General features: G+C 51.3%; 1 protein-coding gene across 6 annotated transcripts in view; it reads right to left on the bottom strand.

Annotated features, from left to right (window-relative positions):
- cpt1ab (carnitine palmitoyltransferase 1Ab (liver)) overlaps window positions 1-21,656 on the bottom strand; it is a 138,659-nt gene that overhangs the window by 40,751 nt on the left and 76,252 nt on the right. For 5 of the 6 annotated variants that reach the window (XM_072518774.1, XM_072518777.1, XM_072518775.1 and 2 more), the window contains 3 exons: window positions 20,616-20,703; window positions 18,630-18,825; window positions 11,170-11,358 (listed from right to left, as the gene is read on the bottom strand). In XM_072518774.1, coding sequence (XP_072374875.1) covers window positions 11,170-11,358; window positions 18,630-18,825; window positions 20,616-20,703 — 473 coding nt within the window. Of the gene's footprint in view, window positions 1-11,169; window positions 11,359-18,629; window positions 18,826-20,079; window positions 20,165-20,615; window positions 20,704-21,656 lie in introns of all 6 variants that reach the window. The other variant, XM_072518779.1, reaches the window with a different exon arrangement.

Here is a 21,656-nt window from a genome sequence, read left to right on the forward strand (position 1 = left end):
GCGCACGTGAAGGGGCTGAAGGCGGATGTGATTATGCTCCAGGAGACACACCTGAAGGTGGCAGACCAGGTAAGATTGAGGAAAGGGTGGGTAGGTCAGGTGTTTCATTCGGGGCTGGATGCCAAAAATGGAGGGGTGGCGATCTTGGTGGGAAAGAAGGTGTCATTCGAGGCATCGAGCATTGTGGCAGACAATGACGGTAGGTACGTAATGGTAAGTGGTAAGCTGCAAGGAGAGAGGGTGGTACTGGTCAGTGTGTATGCCCCAAATTGGGACGATGGGAGGGGTGGACCCTTGGAGATTTGCAAGGCCGGGGGCTAGGGAATTTTCATTCTTCTCATGTCCATAAGGCTTATTCCCAAATCGACTTTTTTATTTTGAGCAGGGCGCTGATAGCGAGATTAGAGGATACAGAGTATTCGGCGCTAGCCATTTCGGACCACGCCCCGCATTGGGGGGACTTAGAGCTGGAGGAGGAGAGGGACCAGCACCCGTTGTGGCGCTTGGAGGTGGGGCTGTTGGTGGACGAGGAGGTGAGCAAGCGGGTCCGAGGAAGCATAGAGAGATACCTGGAGGCCAATGATGACGGGGAGGTCCGAGTGGGGATGGTCTGGGAGGCGCTGAAGGCGGTGGTTAGGGGAGAGCTGATCTCCATTAGGGCCCACAAGGAGAGGAGGGAGTGGGGGGAGAGGGAGAGGCTGGTGGGGGAGATGGTGAGGGTAGACAGGAGGTATGCGGAGGTGCCCGAGGAAGGATTGTTGAGGAAGAGGCGCAGCCTCCAGGCCGAATTCGACCTGGTGACCACCAAGAAGGCGGAGGTGCAGTGGAGGAAGGCCCAGGGGGCAATTTACGAGTATGGGGAAAAGGCAAGCCGGATGCTGGCGCATCCGCTTCGGAAGCAGGACGCATCTAGGGAGATCGGGGGAGTTAAGGACAGGGGAGGGAGTGTGGTGCGGAGTGGGGTTGGCATCAATGGGGTCTTCAGGGACTTTTGAGGAATTGTACCGGTCTGAGCCCCCACGAGAGGAGGGAGGAATGGGCCGTTTCCTGGACCAATTGAGGTTCCCGAAGGTGGAGGAGGGACTGGTGGCGGGTTTGGGGGCCCTGATTGGGCTGGAGGAGCTGACCAAAGGGATAGGAAGCATGCAGGCGGGGAAGGCACTGGGGCCGTACGGTTTCCCGGTCGAATTCTATAAAAAAATATATGGACCTGTTGGGCCCGTTGCTAGTTAGGACCTTCAATGACGCAAGGGAGGGGAGCCTTGCCCCCGACGATGTCCCGGGCACTGATCTCCTTGATCCTGAAGTGGGACAAGGATCCCCTGCAATGTGGGTCTTACAGACCGATTTAGTTACTAAATGTAGATGCCAAGGTGCTGGCGAAGGTCTTAGCCACGAGGATTGAGGATTGTGTGCCGCAGATCATCTACGAAGATCTGACGGGGTTTGTGAAGGGTAGGCAGTTGAACGCGAATGTGCGGAGGCTTTTGAACGTTATCATGATGCCGGCGAGGGAGGGGGAGGCGGAGATAGTGGTGACGATGGACGCTGAGAAAGCCTTCGATAGGGTAGAGTGGGGGTACCTGTGGGAGGTGCTGAAGAGGTTTGGGTTTGGGGAGCGGTTTGTCAGGTGGGTTAGACTGTTGTATGAGGTCCCGATGGCAAGTGTGGCCACAAACAGGAGGAGGTCCGAGTACTATCGGTTGCACCGAGGGACGAGGCAGGGGTGTCCCCGGTCCCCCCTGCTCTTCGCACTGGCGATTGAACCCCTGGCTATGGCACTGAAGGAGTCGAGGAACTGGAGGGGGTTGGTGCGGGGTGGGGAGGAGCATAGGGTGTCGCTCTATGCAGACGACTTGCTGCTGTATGTGGCGGACCCGGTGGGGGGGAATACCGGAGGTAATGAGGATCCTTAGGGAATTCGGGGATTTTTCTGGGTACAAGCTCAACATGGGGAAGAGCGAGCTGTTAGTGGTTCACCCAGGGGACCAGGAGTGGGAGATTGGCGAGCTCCCACTAAAAAGGGCGGAGAGGAGCTTCAGGTATTTGGGGGTCCAGGTGGCCAGGAGCTGGGGGGCCCTGCGTAGGCTTAATTTCACAAGGCTGGTGGAGCAAATGGAGGAGGAGTTCAAGAGGTGGGACGCGTTGCCGCTGTCCTTGGCGTGTAGGGTGCAGTCAGTCAAAAGACGGTGCTCCCAAGGTTTTTGTTCCTGTTCCAGTGCCTCCCCTTGTTTATCCCGAAGGCCTTTTTTAGGCGGCTCAACAGAAGTATAATGGGGTTTGTGTGGGCGCGAGGAACTCCAGGGTGAGAAGTGTGTTCCTGGAGCGGAGGAGAGATAGAGGGAGGCTGGCGCTGCCCAACCTCTGTGGGTACTACTGGGCCGCCAATGCGACGATGGTGCGCAAGTGGGTGATGGAGGGGGAGGGGGCTGCATGAGAGGTTGGAGACGGCGTTTTGTGTGGGTACGAGTCTGGGGGCGCTGGCAACGGCGCCGCTGCCATTCCCTCCAAGGAGGTATACCACGAGCCCGGTGGTGGCGGCTGCCCTTAAAATCTGGGGGCAGTGGAGGCGGCACAGGGGGGAAGCTGGGGCTTCAGTGTGGACCCCAATACGGGGGAACCACCGGTTCGTCCCAGGGAGAACAGATGGAGGGTTTTCGGGGTGGCACAGGGCAGGGATACGAAAGTTGGGGGACCGGTTTGTGGACGGGAAGTTCGCGAGCCTGGGTGAGCTGGAGGAGAAGTACGGGCTCCCCCCGGGGAACACCTTCAGGTACTTACAGGTAAGGGCGTTTGCCAGGCGGCAGGTGGTGGCATTCCCGCGGCTGCTGCCACACACAGTACAGGACAGGGTGCTCGCGGGGGGGTGGGTGGGAGTGGGGAAGATCTCGGAAACTTACCAGATGATGCAGGAGGAGGCGGCGGCCTCGGTGGTGGAGGTGAAAGGTAAGTGGGAGGAGGAGTTGGGAGAGGAGATTGAGGAAGGGACGTGGGCAGATGCCCTAGGGAGGGTGAACTCTTCCTCATCGTGCGAGAGGCTCAGCCTCATACAGTTTAAGGTGCTGCACAGGGCACACATGACCGGGACAAGGATGAGCCATTTTTTGGGGGGTGAGGACAGGTGTGTTAGGTGCTCAGGGAGCCCAGCAAATCACACCCATGTGTTCTGGGCGTGCCCAGCGCTGGAGGAATTTTGGAAGGGCATAGTGAGGACAGTGTCGAGGGTGGTAGGATCCAAGGTCAAACCGGGGTGGGGGCTCGCAATATTTGGGGTTGCAGAGGAGCGGGGAGTGCAGGAGGTGAAAGAGGCTGGTATTCTGGCCTTTGCTTCCCTGGTAGCCCGGCGAAGGATTCTTCTTCAGTGAAAGGATGAGAGGCCCCCAAGCGTGGAATCCTGGATCAACGATATGGCGGGGTTTATTAAGTTGGAGAGGGTGAAATTCGCCTTGAGAGGGTCGGTACAAGGGTTCTTTAGGCGGTGGCAACCGTTCTTAGACTTCCTGGCAGAACGGTAGACATTGGTCAATGGCAGCAGCAACTCGGGGGGGGGGGGGGGGGTTAACTTGGCCTGTACCGGTCATGAGACCACCCTTGGACAAAATCCTCAGCACTTCCTAGTGCCGTATCCCTCTATACCTATCCATGTATTTGTCGAGATGCCTTTTGAATGCCGTTAATGGACTTAACCTACAAATAGTAGATCCATTGGTGGTCATTTTTCAAAATTCTTTGGACTCTGGAATGGTTCCTACAGATTGGAAGGTAGGAAATGTAACCCCGCTATTCAAAAAGGGAGGTAGAGAGAAAACGGAACTATATACCAGTGAGCCCAACGTTGGAATTGGGGAAATTGCTGGAGTCAATTATCAAGGATTTTATAGCACAGCATTTGGAAAGCAGTGGTGTAATCAGACAAAATCAGCAAGGATTTATAGGAAAATCATGCTTGACAAATCGACCAGAATTCTTTGAAGATGCAACAATGTAGAGTTGACCAGGGAGAACCGGTAGATGTGGTTTATTTAGACTTTCAGAAGGCTTTCGACAAAGTCTCACAAAGCAGATGAATATGTAAAGTTAAAACACATGGGATTTACAGGTAGTGTCTTGAGATGGATAGAATGGTAGTTCACAGATAGGAAGCAAAAGATTGGAATGAATGGGTCTTTTACTGATAGGCCTGCGGCCCGCAGTGACGAGTGGGGTACCACAGGGTCTGTGCTGGGACCCCAACTGTTCACATTATATATTAATGATTTGAACAAGGGAACTAAATGTATTATCTCCAAAGTTACAGGTGATACAAGTTGGGTGGGAGGTTGAGCTGTAAGAAAGATGCAGAGATGCATCTGCTGGATTTGGACAGGCTGAGTGAGTGGTGTCATGTGGGTGTCCCTTTAAGAAATGTTTGTATTATCACATAGCCTCAGTGATGTCATTGTGTGGGTGGGGCTGGGCTGTGGCTCTGGGTTTACTTTCGTTTTGAGCTGGGCTGTGGCTTTGAGTTTTACTTTCGGTTTACCCTGTTGGAAGCTGGATTCAGGAAAAGAAGGCTTCTTCTCTCTTTCTCTGTATGTTAAAAAATGTCCAGATCGCTTGATAATTTAAAAGTGATAACTGTTTTCTGCAAAGAATTCAAAATAATAGGGGCTGGTTTAGCACAGTGCTCTAAACCGCTGGCTTGTAATGCAAAACAAGGCCAGCAGCGCGGGTTCAATTCCCATTGAACCCGCCTCTCCGAACAGGCGCCGGAATGTGGTGACTGGGGACTTTTCACAGTAACTTAATTGAAGCCTACTTGTGACAATAAACGATTATTATTATTATTAAACCTACTGTTTTGTTAAAAGGGTTTTCCTGGATGTTATAAAGTTGAAACAGCAGAAAGGGAAGTTATCAAAGGTTATAGAGAGAGAGAGAGAGAGAGAGAGAGAGAGAGAGAGAGAGAGAGAGAGAGAGAGAGAGAGAGAGAGAGAGAGAGAGAGAGAGAGAGAGAGAGAGAGAGAGAGAGAGAGAGAGAGAGAGAGAGAACTGTAGCTGTGTGGGGAATTTATGTTTGTAGTTAATAAAAAATGCTAACTGTCTGTGTTTATAAAATGTTAACTGAATTCGTAGAATAATTTTTTATTTTTTAAAAAAGTTCTCTTTAAAAGTGCTTAAGGCCTTCTGTTGAATACAACCTGGAAAGTAGGGCCGTGTGCTACTCGTAACCAAACTTAATAAACAGTTGTAGGTCAGGTAAACTCAATGATATGCTTTTGAGTTTTCTGAACCCTGGCCCACAACAGTGGGCACATGCATGGCAAATGCAGCATAATGTGGATAATGGGAGGTTATCCGCTTCAGTAGCAAAAATTGAAAGGCAGATTATAATTTGAATGGGTTTAAATTAGAGAGAGGTGGATACTCAAGCAAGATTTTGGTGTCCTCGTGCATCAGTTGCTGAAAGCGCGCAGGTATAGCAGGCAGTAAAGAAGGCAAATGGTATGTTGGCCTTCATAGCGAAAGGATATGAGTACAGGAATAGGGATGTTTTTTTTACTGAAATTGTTTCGGACCTGGTGAGGCCACACCTGGAGTTTTGGTGTCCTTACCTGAGGAAGGATGTTCTTGCTGTGGAGGGAGTGCAGCAAAGGTTTACCAGGCTGATTCCTGGGATGGCCATATGAGGAGAGACTAAATTAATTAGGATTATATTCATTGGAGTTCAGAAGAGCGAGAGGGAATCTCATACAAAATTCGAACAGGATTACACAGGGTGATTCAGAAAGACTGTTCCGATGGTCGAGGGGGGTCCAGAACTAGGAGTCATAGTTTGAGGATAAGGTGTAAACCTTATAGGACCGAAGTGAGGAGTAATTTCTGCACCTAGAGGGTGTGGAATTCGCTACCACAGAAAGTAGTTGAGGCCAAAACGTGGTGTAATTTTGAGCTTGTGTGCTTGCTCCCGTTCTGACCTGGGACCTTTTGACCCTGCTGTCGGGCCCTTTCTCTATGGGCTTGCTCTCGGCCCCCGTCACCTGCCCCGGCTGTTTCCTTCACCCCTCCCTCTTCTATCTTCTTAATCTTTGGCGCTTTTGTGGCCGCTCTTTCCCCCCCCCCCCCTTGGCCTATTAGCTGATGGCTGCAAACAAGTCCAGGAACAAGTTGATGAATGGCAGCCATGCCTTGTCGAAGTCCTCTTCCAACCCCTGGATGGTGAATTTGATTTTCTCCAGGTGGAAAAACTCCAACAGGTCGGCCAACCAGTCTGCAGCTTTGGGTAGTGTTGCTGATCACCAGCCGAGCAGGATTCTTCAGCATGTGAGGCAAGGGCGTCGGCCCTCTTCCCCATGAATAGTTCTGGCTGGTCTGATACCCTGAAGACCGACACTTTCGGGCACCACTCCACCCTCATCCCCACAGCCTTGGACATTGCGTCAAAGAAGGCTGTCCAGAACCCAAGTCTGGGGCATGCCCAGAATATGTGGGTGTGGTTGCCTGGGCCACCCTGGCACATTTGTCTGTCAAAGCCTCCCTGAATCTTTGCAGCTCAATGAGACCAGTTCTCATTCTTCCAAACTCCAGTGAATAGCTATAGGCCCAATTTACAAAATCAGAAAATGACGGTCGGTCCTTTGTACTCAATCTCTCATAGGAAAACCATCTCATTGCAGGAATCAATCTAGGGCGGCACGGTACGACAGTGATTAGCACTGTTACTTCACAGCCCCAGGCTCCCAGGTTCAATTTCCGGCTTGGGTCACTGTGCGGAGTCTGCACGTTCTCATGGTGTCTGTGGGGGCTTCCTCCGGATGCTCCAGTTTCCTCCCACAAGTCCCAAAAGATGTGCTGTTGGGTAATTTGGACATTCTGAATTTTCCCTCAGTGTCCCCAATCATGCACTGGAGTGTGGCAACTAGGGTCTTTTCACAGTAACTTCATTGCAGTGTTAATGCAAGCCTACTTGTGGAAATAAAGATAAAGATTATTATAGTGACATGTTATTATATCCCCAATTTTAAACTACGTATTCAGATGTAATCTCATCAAACCTTGTAAAATTGTAGTAATACTTCTTTATTATTTTGCTTTGATCTACTTGCAATAAAAGCTAATATGCCATTTTACGCCAGAATTATTTACTGTACCTTCATGCTAACTTTGTGTTTCAGCTATAACACAAACTATGAAGTTTCTCACCACTTAAAATATGCTGCTGTTCTCAATTTAGCAAAATGAATATCACACATCACCATCTTGTAATCCATCTGCCAACTTCTTACCCACTCCCTTAATCTTCCTTTATGCCTTTGTAGTCTGAGTCCTCCTGACATCTTATCGTGCCACTTAGTTTTGTATCATCAGCAGTAAGGAACCTCTTTTAAATTCTTGTCTGATTATGGAGTTCTTTTAAATTCCTGTCTTGATGGCTGTTTTTTGCTCACTGCTTTTAGACTGCACACTTTTGAAACCACCCACTCTCACTGCCACCCCCCCCCCCCCCCCCCCCCACCCCCACCATGTGCTATGTGGCATAGTCCGATGTCATTTGGATGACTTGGCTAGCAGCAACCAGCTCTTTTGAAACGGCGGGATCAGTCTCATTTTTGATTCTGATTGGTGTAGCCCTTCAGAAGCTTCTGGAACAGAAGACAGATTCCATTTTGGCTCAGTTCTGCTTAGACATCGAGAGCAGCCAGAAGCAGTTTTAAAATACTCTCTCTATCCAGACAGGCCTGTGAAGGTAACCTCTGATTATAAGGCTGCATGCAGTCTGCAGCCAGTTCTGTAAAAGCTAGGAAGCAGCAGATTCTGTCAGCTGAGGTTGAATCTTAAGTTTTAGTTTTGCTTTGAGACAGAGCTGAAGGCGGCTTTGAGTTCTCTCTCCCTGAAGAGGGTGGATCTCTCTCCGAACTCCCAGTTGGAGGCTGTGTTTTTTCCTCAGCCGAGCTGCAGGCATTCTATTTGAGACTGTTTCCCAGTTTAGTTTTCGGTTAGATCAAGAAGCTGGCTAGTACAAGCCCAGATTTCTCTGTTCTGATGGGTCTCAGTCTGATGGTGAAAATTAAACACCTTTCTTTTCACGATAGTTAATCTTCATATGTTGAAGGAGCAGGCAAGTGTTCCAGCGGCAGAGCGGATGGAAAACTCTTAGATAGACAATTCTAATACTATCTCAGTTAATCTAGTGGAGGCCTGTACAAGTGAAGGGGACTCTCTGGAGAAATCCCTGCAACCCGTGAGGTCTAATTAAAGGCAGATCCAAAAGATTTAAACCGATCAATGATTTGAAGATCGGCGACTACAAAGACTACCATCTCAGCAGCAAGATTCATCTCACGCCTTTTAATTCCTGTTAGTTTTTGAAATTTTCCTACCTGCCCACCGTGTGTCTGTCTTGTGTGTGTCTGGGTGGAGTCTGGGACAGGGTTTGGAGAATAGTTAGATTAGTAGACCATTGTTCTAATATTGCCATTTCATGTTTATCTCTTCTCTTGTTGTAAATGAACAGTTCTTTTGCGCTTTACTTACAAATATGGTGCCTGTAAGTCATTGGAGCAGTCGAGGGTCAAAGATGTCAGGAAAACATTCAAATTATTGGTTTATTCACACTTGTGTTGGGACACCGGGGTCTGAGAGGCTGGAATTGACCATGCACTCACCTAGGGTGTCGTAACACAGCAAACGTGGACATATTATACTCAGTCCCTTGATTGGATAGGATTGGATTATTGTCATGTGTACCGAGGTACAGTGAAAAGTATTTTTCTGCGAGCAGCTCAACAGATCATTAAATACATGGGAAGAAAAGGGAAGAAAAGAAAATACGTAATAGGGCAACACAACAATGTAACTACATAAGCACTGGCATCGGATGAAGCATACAGGGTGTAGTGTTAATGAGGTCAGTCCATAAGAGGGTCACTTAGGAGTCTGGTGACAGTGGGGCAGAAGCTGTTTTTGGGTCTGTTCATGCGTGTTCTCAGACTTCTGTATCTCCTGCCCGATGGAAGAAGTTGGAAGAGTGAGTAAGGCAGGTGGGAGGGATCTTTGATTATGCTGCCCGCTTTCCCCAGGCAGCGGGAGGTGTAGATGGAGTTAATGGATGGGAGGCAGGTTCGTGTGATGGACTGGGCGGTGTTCACGACTCTCTGAAGTTTCTTGCAGTCCTGGGCCGAGCAGTTGCCATACCAGGCTGTGATGCAGCCCGATAGGATGCTTTCTATGGTGCATCTGTAAAAGTTGGTAAGGGTTGATGTGGACATGCCAAATTTCCTTAGTTTCCTGAGGAAGTATAGGCACTGTTGTGATTTCTTGGTGCTAGCGACGACGTGGGTGGACCAGGACAGAGTTTTGGAGATGTGCACCCCTAGGAATTTGAAACTGCTATCTCCACCTCATTAATATAGATTGTTACTTGCAGCTGGACAACCTGAAAATGGCTTATTCAATCCTACTCGATTTTCTGACCATTAACCAATACAGGCTAAGATATTACCTCCAAACCCATGAGCTCTTATCTTATGCAATAATCTTTGACAGAGCACCTTATCAAATGCCTTGTAGAAATCTAAATACAGTACGTCTACAGGTGGCCCCTTATCCACCCTGCTTGCTCGAAACCCGAAAAACCTGAGATTTATTAAAAACAATCTCTTTCAAAAAGTCATGTTGACCCTGCACAATCAGATTAGGATTTTCTAAGTGCTGTGCCCACAATGACTCTCCATGCCCTCATCACCACACACCTACTCATTTCCCCCTCAGCCTTGCCCCACACCCCTATTGGCCTCCCCACATTCCCCCCTTGCATCCTTCACAACCTGTCTCCCATTCCTTCCTCGCCATACCCTTCCAGCCACATCCACCCAATTAACAATCCCACCCTCCACTGGCACACCCACACCCTCCCCCCTACTTCCTTACCCCAAAACCTTGCCTTCCACACCCTCCACCTCTACTGACCCCTCCCACACCTTTGCCCCACTTCTCTGTGCAGCTCACCCTCGCACAGAGCCCATGCCTCATCCCCACACCCTCCCCTAATATCACAAACCAGATCATCCTCAACCAGACACTGCTCAACTTGCTCAGCCAATGGTCCTAGTTTCCACCAGGTCAGTCACCCGCCTGCCACCCCGGTCAGTCACCCGCCTGCCACCCCGGTCAGTCACCCGCCTGCCACCCCGGTCAGTCACCCGCCTGCCACCCCGGTCAGTCACCCGCCTGCCACCCCGGTCAGTCACCCGCCTGCCACCCCGGTCAGTCACCCGCCTGCCACCCCGGTCAGTCACCCGCCTGCCACCCCGGTCAGTCACCCGCCTGCCACCCCGGTCAGTCACCCGCCTGCCACCCCGGTCAGTCACCCGCCTGCCACCCCGGTCAGTCACCCGCCTGCCACCCCGGTCAGTCACCCGCCTGCCACCCCGGTCAGTCACCCGCCTGCCACCCCGGTCAGTCACCCGCCTGCCACCCCGGTCAGTCACCCGCCTGCCACCCCGGTCAGTCACCCGCCTGCCACCCCGGTCAGTCACCCGCCTGCCACCCCGGTCAGTCACCCGCCTGCCACCCCGGTCAGTCACCCGCCTGCCACCCCGGTCAGTCACCCGCCTGCCACCCCGGTCAGTCACCCGCCTGCCACCCCGGTCAGTCACCCGCCTGCCACCCCGGTCAGTCACCCGCCTGCCACCCCGGTCAGTCACCCGCCTGCCACCCCGGTCAGTCACCCGCCTGCCACCCCGGTCAGTCACCCGCCTGCCACCCCGGTCAGTCACCCGCCTGCCACCCCGGTCAGTCACCCGCCTGCCACCCCGGTCAGTCACCCGCCTGCCACCCCGGTCAGTCACCCGCCTGCCACCCCGGTCAGTCACCCGCCTGCCACCCCGGTCAGTCACCCGCCTGCCACCCCGGTCAGTCACCCGCCTGCCACCCCGGTCAGTCACCCGCCTGCCACCCCGGTCAGTCACCCGCCTGCCACCCCGGTCAGTCACCCGCCTGCCACCCCGGTCAGTCACCCGCCTGCCACCCCGGTCAGTCACCCGCCTGCCACCCCGGTCAGTCACCCGCCTGCCACCCCGGTCAGTCACCCGCCTGCCACCCCGGTCAGTCACCCGCCTGCCACCCCGGTCAGTCACCCGCCTGCCACCCCGGTCAGTCACCCGCCTGCCACCCCGGTCAGTCACCTACCTGTCATAGCACTTGCCATGAAGCAAAGACTTGGCGTAATCATCGAGTGAAACCACTGGATCCTCTTTGCGGAATCCCTGCTCAGTATCATCCAGCGTTACAAAGAAAGCTGCCTTCTCAATGATCTCCAACGACATCTTGTTCCTTCCCTGGCTGAAGAAGGAGTTACGAGCTTTAGCCCAAGGTACCCTAGAATGACAGGATGTAAAGCGCACAGTGAAGGCTTAACAGGGACAGCAGAGCTAAGGTAAACATTCAGTGAGGGTGTACTCCTGGCTCGTGTGTCCTTAATGCTGCTGTCACCTTGCTGCATGCTGGACGACACTGGCACGGAACAGCAGCAGGTCGCGTTAATCTGACAGTAAAATACCATGGCAATTGGAAATAATCCCAGAGTTGAAAATTCTCCTGTAAAATCCCAGGTGACCCTCCAGTTTACAAGCTCAACCATCAAGTTAACCATCTTGACTCCAAACTGGATCCAGCCCACCTCTATTAGTCTAGTCCCACAAACTCCAGTTACACTGAGCAAGGTGCGGCAGGGGTACCGCTTCCTCTGGTCTGTTTGGGACATGTCCCCGTCCATCAAACTCGGTGATAGTCAGGTCTGGTATTGGTATGGAGGTGGGGAAGAAAATATTAAAACAACAAAACCTTTTCTAGTAAGAAAGAAAAAGAGTAAACTGGTATTTGGTATGGGTCTTTATGACCCCAAAGCATGTCACAGTCACAGTTTATAGGTAGAACCGATCAATATCTAAACATCATCGGATGGTCAGATTGGAACATGAGCAGTTATGGATAAAGGGAAAGTCATATCTAATATAACAAATTGAATTATTTGAGAAGCTAACAAGAAGAATGGATGTGGTTTCCATGGGCTTCCAAAAGGCATTCCAGAAGGTTCCATAGAAAAGACTTGTTAGCTAAAATTAAAGCTCACAGAATTGAAGTAAAAGTCTTGGACTGGTTTGAAGGTTGGTTCGGTGTTAGAAGACAGAGCGTAGGAATCATGATATACAGTGATTTGCTATGTCCAAGGATCTGTGCTGGGTCTTAACTATTCCCTACATTTATTAATGATTTAGATAGCACAACAAAGAGCCATATATCCACACTTACTGATGACTCAAAGTAATAATGTTGACAGAAACATAAAATTGCAAAGCGACATTGACAGATGAAGGAAGTCAGTAAAACTGGCAGGTGTGATAAAGAAAGGGAGATGCAAGTATTATTTAAATGGTGAAATACTAGAAACAATGGTGCTCCCAAATGATTTAGACATCCATGGCCACAGAACACGAATCAGTTCAAAATTAAAAGTACTAAAGGAATATAAAACAAAAGAGAAAATGCTGGAAAATCTCAGCAGGTCTGGCAGCATCTGTAGGGAGATAAAAGAGCTAATGTTTTGAGTCCACGTGACCCTTTGTAAAGGAATATAAAACTTTATAACTTAAAGTTGAGAATATAAAGTGAGGAGGTTTTGCGACAGGGACAAAGGCCTGGTTAGACTACATCCTGGAGTACTGGGCACCATAAAGGGCACTACACCAGAGAAAGAATATATTGTCATTGGAAGGAATGCAGTGCACATTTACCAGAATGTTACCAGGGCTATAATGGTTAGATTATGAGGAGAGATTACACAATCTAAACTTGTGTTCGGGTGTTTTAGATACATAGAAGATAGGAGCAGCAGGAGGCCTTTTGGCCTTTCAAGCCTGCTCCGCCATTCATCACGATCATGGCCAATCATCCAACAGCCTAATCCTGCTTTCACTCCACAGCCTTTGATCCCATTCTGCCCAAGTGCGATATCTAGTCGCCTCTTGAATATATTCAAAGTTTTAGCATCAACTACTTCCTATGGCAATGAATTCCACAGGCTCACCGCTCTTTGGGTGAAGAAATGTCTCGTTATAAACGTCCAAAATGGTTTACCCTGAATCCTCAGACTGTGACCCCTGGATCTGGACACACCCATCAATGGTAACATCTTCCCTGCATCAACCCGTCTAGTCCCATTAAAATTTTATAAGTCTCTATGAGATCCCCCCTAATTTCTTCTGAATTCCAGCGAAAACAATCCCAACTTAGTCAATCTCTCCTCATACGACAGTCCCGCCATCCCTGGAATCAGTCTGGTAAACCTTTGCTGCGCTCCCTCAAGAGCAAGAACATCCTTCCTCAGAGAAGGAGACCAAAACTGCACACAATACTCCAGGTGTGGCCTCACCAAGGCCCTGTACAATTGCAGCAACACATCCCTGCTTCTATACTCGAAACCTCTCGCAATGAAGGCCAACATACCATTAGCCTTCTTTACCGCCTGCTGCACCTGCATGCTTATCTTCAGCGAATGGTGCACAACGACACCCAGGTCCCACTGCACACTCCTGCTTTTTCATTGCAGATTGTGGGATTTTGAAAGGAACTGGTTGGTTAGATAGAGAGAATGTGTGGCACTGATGAGGCCGTTTAAGACAAAGTCACCGAACCTTAACATCATAGTCAGGCTGTTCAGGCGAGACGTTTGAAAACAAAGAGATAATGCTGGAAAATCTCAGCAGGTCTGGAAGGATCTGTAGGGTGAGAAAAGAGCTAACGTTTCAAGTCCAGATGACCCTTTGTCAAAGCTCGTTTGAAAGGAGTTGTTTGAAAATACTTCTTCATGTAAAGGAGAGATCAAAATGTGGAATTCTCTCCCATTGAAAGCTCAATTCATCATTTTAAATTGGATAACAGATTTTGGCAAACCAAGGGTATAAAAAGATATGGGTTGGGATTCTCCATTGGCTGATGGCGAAATTGGGAAAGGCGATTGGGCGGAGAGTTTGACGCCAAATCGCGATTCTCCGTCACCTCGACAGCGGCGTCAATCTGTTCCGGAACGCACGTACAGTAGGCACCGTTTGCATATAATTAGCGGCCCGACCCAGTATTCTCCGGGGCCTCTGTGATTCTCCGCCTCCGATGAACCGAGTTCCCGACGGCACAGTTCACTTGTGGTTTTGAAAACCGTGGAACCAGCATGGTGGCTGATGAGGGAGAGAGAGAGGATGTAGGACAAGGAGAGGAGCGACTGTGGGCTGCCAGCTGGACACTAGCCATGCTGGCTGGGGTGCGCCAGCCGAGTGGGCGGAGTGACCTTGCCACGGGACTGGAGCGGTGTCCAGGCACGGACCACCATTACGGTGGCCATCTTGCTGCACACCCACTGACCACCCACTGTGGCCCCGGGTTCTGCAGAATGACACCGACCGTATGTGTGCCCCCCCATCCCCCACCCACCCACCACCCAGTGGCGGCCATCCATGGCAACACCCACAGTATCCCCTGGCGAGAGCAGTGCCTACCAACAGTACCCCTGGCATCAGGGGCGGACACCAGGGCTAGACGCCCCATGGTACCAGGAACCAATGGGGCCAGGGGCAGAGCCCGCAGTGCCACCATAATGCCCGGTGGACATGGTTGGGCACAGGAGTACACACCATGCTAACATGTTGGCCTTTCAACCCCTGCAGACAATGAATATTGGAATTCAACCAGCAATGGTGGCCGTCCTGCTAGTCACCGCAGCCCTGGGGGATGCCATGCGGCTGTAGGAGTGACAGGTGGCAGCCTCCCAGGTTGGAGAACCGGCCGCCCAACAGGCCGAGAATGAGGAGGTGCCAAGGAGGCGTTGTATGAGGATGTGTGTGTACCGGCACCACCTGTCATTTGAGGACCTGCCATACCACTCAAGTGGATCGAGTTGTGAAGAAGGCCTATGTTGTTCTAGCGTTCATTAGCAGAGGGATTGAATTTAAGAGCCGTGAGGCGATGATGTAGCTGTACAAAACCTTGGTAAGGCCACATTTGGAGTTCTGGTTGCCTCATTTTAGGAAGGATGTGAAAGCTTTGGAAAAGGTGCAAAGGAGATTTACCAGAATGTTGCCTGGAATGGAGAGTAGGTCTTATGAGGAAAGGTTGAAGGTGCTAGGCCTTTTCTCATTAGAACGGAGAAGGATGAGGGGCGACTTGATAAGAGGTTTATAAGATGATCAGGGGAATAGATCGAGTAGACAGTCAGAGACTTTTTCCCCGGGTGGAACAAACCATTGCAAGGGGACATAAATTTAAGGTGAAAGGTGGAAGATATAGGAGGGATGTCAGAGGTAGGTTCTTTACCCAGAGAGTAGTGGGGGCATGGAATGCACTGCCTGTGGAAGTAGTTGAGTCGGAAACATTAGGGATTTTCAAACGGCTATTGGATAGGTACATAGATTACGGTAGAATGATGTGGTGTAGATTGATTTGTTCTTAATCTAGGACAAAAGTTAGGCACAACATCGTGGGCTGAAATGAAAGTCCTGTTTTGTGCTGTATTTTTCTATGTTCTAAACCGGGCATGCTGTCGAAGTCTCCGGCAGAGCAGAGGGACAGTGCAGCATATCTGCCAGATGGTGGAGCACCTGGCACTGTGGGGGTATGGGCGAGGACATCCGCTCCTGGTGGCCGTCAAGGTGACAAGTCTACCTGAACATTTACGCAACGGGGTCCTTCCAGGCGACGAGTGAGGACCTGTCTGGCATCCACAGACCTTGGTGAACTGGTGCATCCGTGCTGTCACGGAGGCCCTGTATGCCCAATTAGCACCATATATCATGTTCAATGTGGACAGAGCCCACCAGGATGCCCGGGCAGCAGGATTCACCGCCATTAACGGGATTCCCCGGGTCCAGGGGGTGATTGATGGGATGCATGTCCCCCTATGAGCATCGGCTGATGACAGGCCGCTGTACACGAACCGAAAGGGGTACCACTCGATGAATGTGCAGCTAATTTGTGACCATTAGATATCCGGGCACTGTGCATGATGCCTTCATCCTGGCACACTCAACAAAACCTGCCATGTTTGAGATGCGTGTCCACCAACCCCCCCCCCCCCCCGACTGGGGGGTTTGACTCCTGGGTGACGGGTTATCCACTGCGATCGTGGCTGCTGACACCTCTGACACCTATCTGGAGGCTTGGGTGTCCTAGGTGGTGTGGTGCTGCCCTGTTCTACCCACTGCCCACCAGATGCACCAGGGACAGGAGGAGGAGTCCGAGGTGCTTCGGTGTTCTGGCATCTCTCCTGCGGAGTCACTGGCACAGGCCCCATCACGTCCTCCTCCCTCGGGGTGCCTGATGGCCCCCAGGCTACTCCATGGGACCGAGGTGCAAGGGGAGCTATCTTCTGAGGCTCCCCGACACCTGGCACTGCTAGTCCTGGAGGCCCGCTCTGGTCTCGGCCAGGATCTGCACATCAGCGGCCATGGAGCTCAGGAAATGGACTATCGCCGTCTGGGTCTGTGCCACATGTTGCGACTGTGCCACCACCTTCTGGATTTGTGTCACATCAGCCAGTTACTGCGCCATCTCCCTGGGTCTGTGCCACATCAGCCAGCGACTGCGCCATCTCCCTCGGGTGGTCGTCCAGTGTCTGGGAAATGCCTCCGACGTTTCCTGCCATGGCCTGCTGTGACTGGGCCACACACAGAAGCGCCGCTACAATTTCCAGGTGTCTCTGGGACATGGTCACCTGTGAGGCAACAATCATGTCCTGGGCCTCGGTCAGCACCTGCACAGAATGCCCCAGATCTTGGACATGCTGATCCATAGCCAAAACCGTTGCCCTCAATGCCTCCACTGCGGATGACACCCATGCGGTGTTGGCCTGGGTGGCACGCATGGTCAGCACCACCTTCTGCTGCGGTTGGACTCCTCCAACTGTGCCTGCAGGCACTGGATGCTCGCCGACAACCTCTCATGTAGTCCCTGGCTTTGCAACTGCATCTCCACAATCGATGGCCCGGTCTGTTTCAGAAGCCCCGGACGCGTCAGGAGGGCAGCTAGTTCCTGGAGTCAGCCTGCCCTCCGCCGGTCTGCACCCTTGGGAATTCCTACCTCCACCTGCTGTACTGGGTCGACTGTGTGGTGAGCACCACAAAGTGTCCCAGGAGCCTCTTCACTAAAGTGCCCACCCGAGGTGATAGTGGAGGGTGTTGGAGACAGCTGTGAAGGAAAGTCACTGTCATCCTCCAACCCGAGCCCCGGGGTCTCCGGAGTCTCGGGCAGAGGGCTGCTCGGCTCACTGGGGGATTCTGGTTGTGGCACTGGCTGGGGGCGGGAGATGCCAGATGGACCCACACCATCTCCAGCAAGTTCTGCAAGACACAAGACGCATGATAAGACCGCAGTCCGGGGGTGGGGGTGGTGGTAGGGGGTGGTGGTGTGGCTGGTATAGGGCGAGGGTGGTGTTGGCAGGGGGCTGACACACTGCTGGCCCGTTTGGACTGTGTTGATAGTGGCACTCACGGTCCTCGCCACCTGTGCCCAGACACGACGAACGGCGGCGGCTGGCAGCCTCATCCCTGGGCCGGGATACAGGGTCACCCGTCACTCCTCCACGGCATCCAACAGGGTCTCCAGCTCGGTGCCCGTGAACCTTGGGGCTGCTCTCCTCACTGCCATCTTGTTGGTTGGGGTGGTGTGTGTGGGGGAGAATTGTTTATATGCAGTTGCAGCCTGTGGGTGTCAATCGCGAAACCGGTGAATCCGGCACCGTTTCTCATGAGAATTGATTGTGTTCCATGTGCCGCTAATGTTAGCCTCTTAACAGTCGCTGAATTGGTCCAGGTGCGGCGCCGGTTTTCTGTCGTAAAAGGCCACGGATTCTGCGTCTCAGAAACGGAGAATCCCGCCCATGGAGTAAAGGGGGGGAAACGGAAAACGGTGCTGGATAAAGATCAGCTTTGATCGCATTGAGTGGTGAAACAGGACTCAAGGGGCTGAATGGTCTTCTTCCTGGGAATAAGTCTGACCCTGTTCAGCTGGTAAACAGGAGCAGTAAGTTTACCTTTCACTCATTCCAGCTGAGGTACCTTCATTTGATGCAGTGGGTGATTATTGGGACAGATCCTGAGAAGCTTAAACAAATCCCACCAAGTGAAATGATTTAATAAATCTGGTAATCGGAAAATGAATGATCAGAACAGATGGCAGATTCTTCTAAAATCCACCGGATCACAAACCTGTGGAAAGGACAGGAGCTGACAGCCCTCCCCAATGTGGCCCATGTGTTACTATATCCCCAAAACACATAGGAACAGGAGGAGGCCATTCAGACCACCATTCAGTTAGTTCATGGCTGTTTTGTGTTGCTATTTCATTTACCATGTCCTGTGATATCATCACCTCATGAAATCGACCCAATTTCATTGACCCCAAGCATCCCAATCACATGGGGTGGAGATTCCTACATTTCTATCAGGCACAGTGTGCATTCCCAAAGTGCTGCATTGTCAGTGGTTCTATTTGAGCTGTTAAACGCAGGTCCCATTTCTCCTGGTACCCTGGCCTGCATTCCTCCCTCAGCCCCAGGAATAGTGGATTCCCAAGGTTAGCAAGGCCTCTCCCCGAGCTCTCACCTGTCACCAGCAGTCAGAGCTGCCAGTTTCTCCTCTCCAGGTTGGGGCAGTGACGTGTCGTCCAAGATATTTTGCATCTGGAGTTGGATCTCACAGGGTTTGAGCAGCCTGCCACTGTGGTAGAGCCAAACTTTGAAGTAACGACCTTTGTGGAATACGGCAATGTGCTTGCTGTCCTTCAGGTGCTGGAGAGTGTCTGAGTGAGAGAAGGATTGTGTCAGGGGGAAAGAGAGGCACACAAATGGCCAACAAGAAAGCACAACAAGAATTTATTGACAGGGGAACATCTGGAAAAGTAGCACAAAGTTCCTGCTCCTGTCTTTCAGCAAAGCCAGATAAATCTTAAACAGAGACACAGACAGACACAAGCTGCATTAGCAGACTGAACAGGAGCCAGGCAGTCACTGGACTCTCTGTAAAGGTCAGCTTTTGAATGAAGGAGGAACTGAGAGTGGGACAGGAGGGAGGGTGACATTCAGACACAGATGAAGATGTGACTAGTGAGAAACTCGGGGGTAACAATATCTGCAAAGGGATTCCTCACCTCAAGGCAAGTTGGGCAATAGGTTTCTGCAGGTATCCTTCCACAGCCTTCAAGATAAATTCATTTACTCTAAAAGGTACATTACCCAGTGTATATTCACAGCAAAATTTGTGCCCCATCCCAAAATACTTCCACAACAGCCTGGGCTCCATGAACAGGGCCAAGGTCTGGCTATGAAATACTCAGGGGGAAGATATAGGAAGTCAGGAGTGTGGGTCATGCTTCAACATGGGCCCCATTCCAGTAATCTCTCAACTCGAAAGCCACTTCACCACGGCTCCTCCTCACTGCCACACCATCCAATCAACGAGGAGCTCTGGGGACCGCCAATTGGGTGAGTTGCTTGGAGTTTGTACAGCTCTGAGTCCCAGTGGCAAATCCAGTTCAGACAGGGATGCAATGAGAGGCTAGAGGACTACAGAACTACATCAGAAACATAACACATAGGCACTGGAGAGTCGGCGTCACACACTGGAGGCCTCACACTCTCAATCCCTCACAGGGCAGCCCTCGCACTCACACTCCCTCATACCGCTTCCCTCACACTCTCACTCCCTCATACCGCAGCCCTTGCACTCTCACTCACACTGCAGCCGTCACACTCTCACACCGCTTTCCTCGCACTCTCACTCCCTCACACCGCAGCTCTCACACTCATTCCCTCACGCCGTATCCCTCGCATTCTCACTCCCCCACACCTCAGCACTCGCACTCACTCAAGAGTGCAGCCCTCGCAAACTCACTCCCTCACACTGCAGCCCTCACATTCTCACTCCCTTACACTATCGCACCAGTTTGTTTTTTGATGACCTGTTCGCCTTCACGTTTCTGTAATGAAGCAATTGGCAGCAAGCAGTTAAAGGGTATATGATAGAGGCAGAGAGATTTCTCAGGATGTAACTGTACCTGTCTCTATACCCGGAATACGATTGGAATTGAACATACGTTCGTACTGATAGGAGCACATGGGGATTGCACTTTGACCCATAAGCTGAAAGGAAGAGTCAAAAAACACATAGAGTAAATTTAAAAAACTGATTGAGGTGGGTGTGATGGTGACAGGCAGGGAGGATAAAAGGGGGAATGGAATGGAGGGAGCATACATATCACAAGAGTTTATGCCAGAGAGACAGAGAGATTATAAACGTCACAGTGACAGACACACAAAGACAATCAAACAAAAAACAGCTTTGGAAAAAGACATTTACACTAATCCCTTGGCAGGAACCGGATTTGAGGTGACCTCACAGGGCATCCACTCAGATACAACAGTCCACACAGATGTCCAATAACATCAGCCACTGGAGCCAGCGGAGAGTGTCCTGCGAGGCTGGGGTGGCTATCACTCAGTAGATAAAAGACCCCCTTATCCCACTGCAGTTGCTTGGTGTTAATGTTGACATCCCTACTCCCTCTCCCCTCACCTTCGGTGACCCTCTTACCTGAGTACAGGCCGGGAATGCGGGCCGTGTTAAACAGCCACTCAAACTGCGAGGAGCACAGAGGAACTGTCGATCCCGTCAGGTACACCTGTGTCACATCAGCAGATTGGCCCAAAACTCACACGGCCAGGTCAGGGGGGAATCGGGGCGGGGGAGGGCCGAACAGCTCCAATTTGACAAAGGGGGAAGGGGTGGGGGTGGGGGTGGGGGGGGGGGGGAGAAGAGGAAGAAACACAGAAAAAGGAGACAGCAAAATCAGCCAGGATTTTAAAACTGATCAAAATTGCAGAGATTTCACACAGTTCACATTCTGCCCTTTACTCTGTATCTAACCCCGTGCTGTTCCTGTCCTGGGAGTGTTTGATGGGGACAGTGTAGAGGGAGCTTTACTCTGTATCTAACCCCGTGCTGTTCCTGTCCTGGGAGTGTTTGATGGGGACAGTGTAGAGGAAGCTTTACTCTGTATCTAACCCCGTGCTGTACCTGTCCTGGGAGTGTTTGATGGGGCAGTGTAGAGTGAGCTTTATTCTGTATCTAACCCCGTGCTGTACCTGTCCTGGGAGTGTCTGATGGGGACAGTGGAGAGGGAGCTTTACTCTGTATCTAACCCTGTGCTGTTCCTGTCCTGGGAGTGTTTGATGGGGACAGTGTAGACGGAGCTTTACTCTGTATCTAACCCCGTGCTGTACCTGTCCTGGGTGTGTTTGATGGGGAGAGTGTAGAGGGAGCTTTACTCTGTATCTAACCCCGTGCTGTTCCTGTCCTGGGAGTGTTCGATGGGGACAGTGTAGAGGGAGCTTTACTCTGCATCTAACCCTGTGCTGTACCGGTCCTGGGAATGTTTGATGCGGACAGTGTAGAGGGAGCTTTACTCTGTATCTAACCCCATGCTGTTCTTATCCTGGGAATGTTTAATGCGGACAGTGTAGAGGAAGCTTTACTCTGTATCTAACTCTATGCTGCAACGGTCCTGGAGTGTTTGATGGGGACAGTGAAGAGGAAGCTTTACACTGTATGTAATCCCGCGCAATACCTTTCCTG

Source organism: Scyliorhinus torazame, chromosome 10, assembly GCF_047496885.1.
Source record: "Scyliorhinus torazame isolate Kashiwa2021f chromosome 10, sScyTor2.1, whole genome shotgun sequence".
Classification (NCBI taxonomy): domain Eukaryota; kingdom Metazoa; phylum Chordata; class Chondrichthyes; order Carcharhiniformes; family Scyliorhinidae; genus Scyliorhinus; species Scyliorhinus torazame.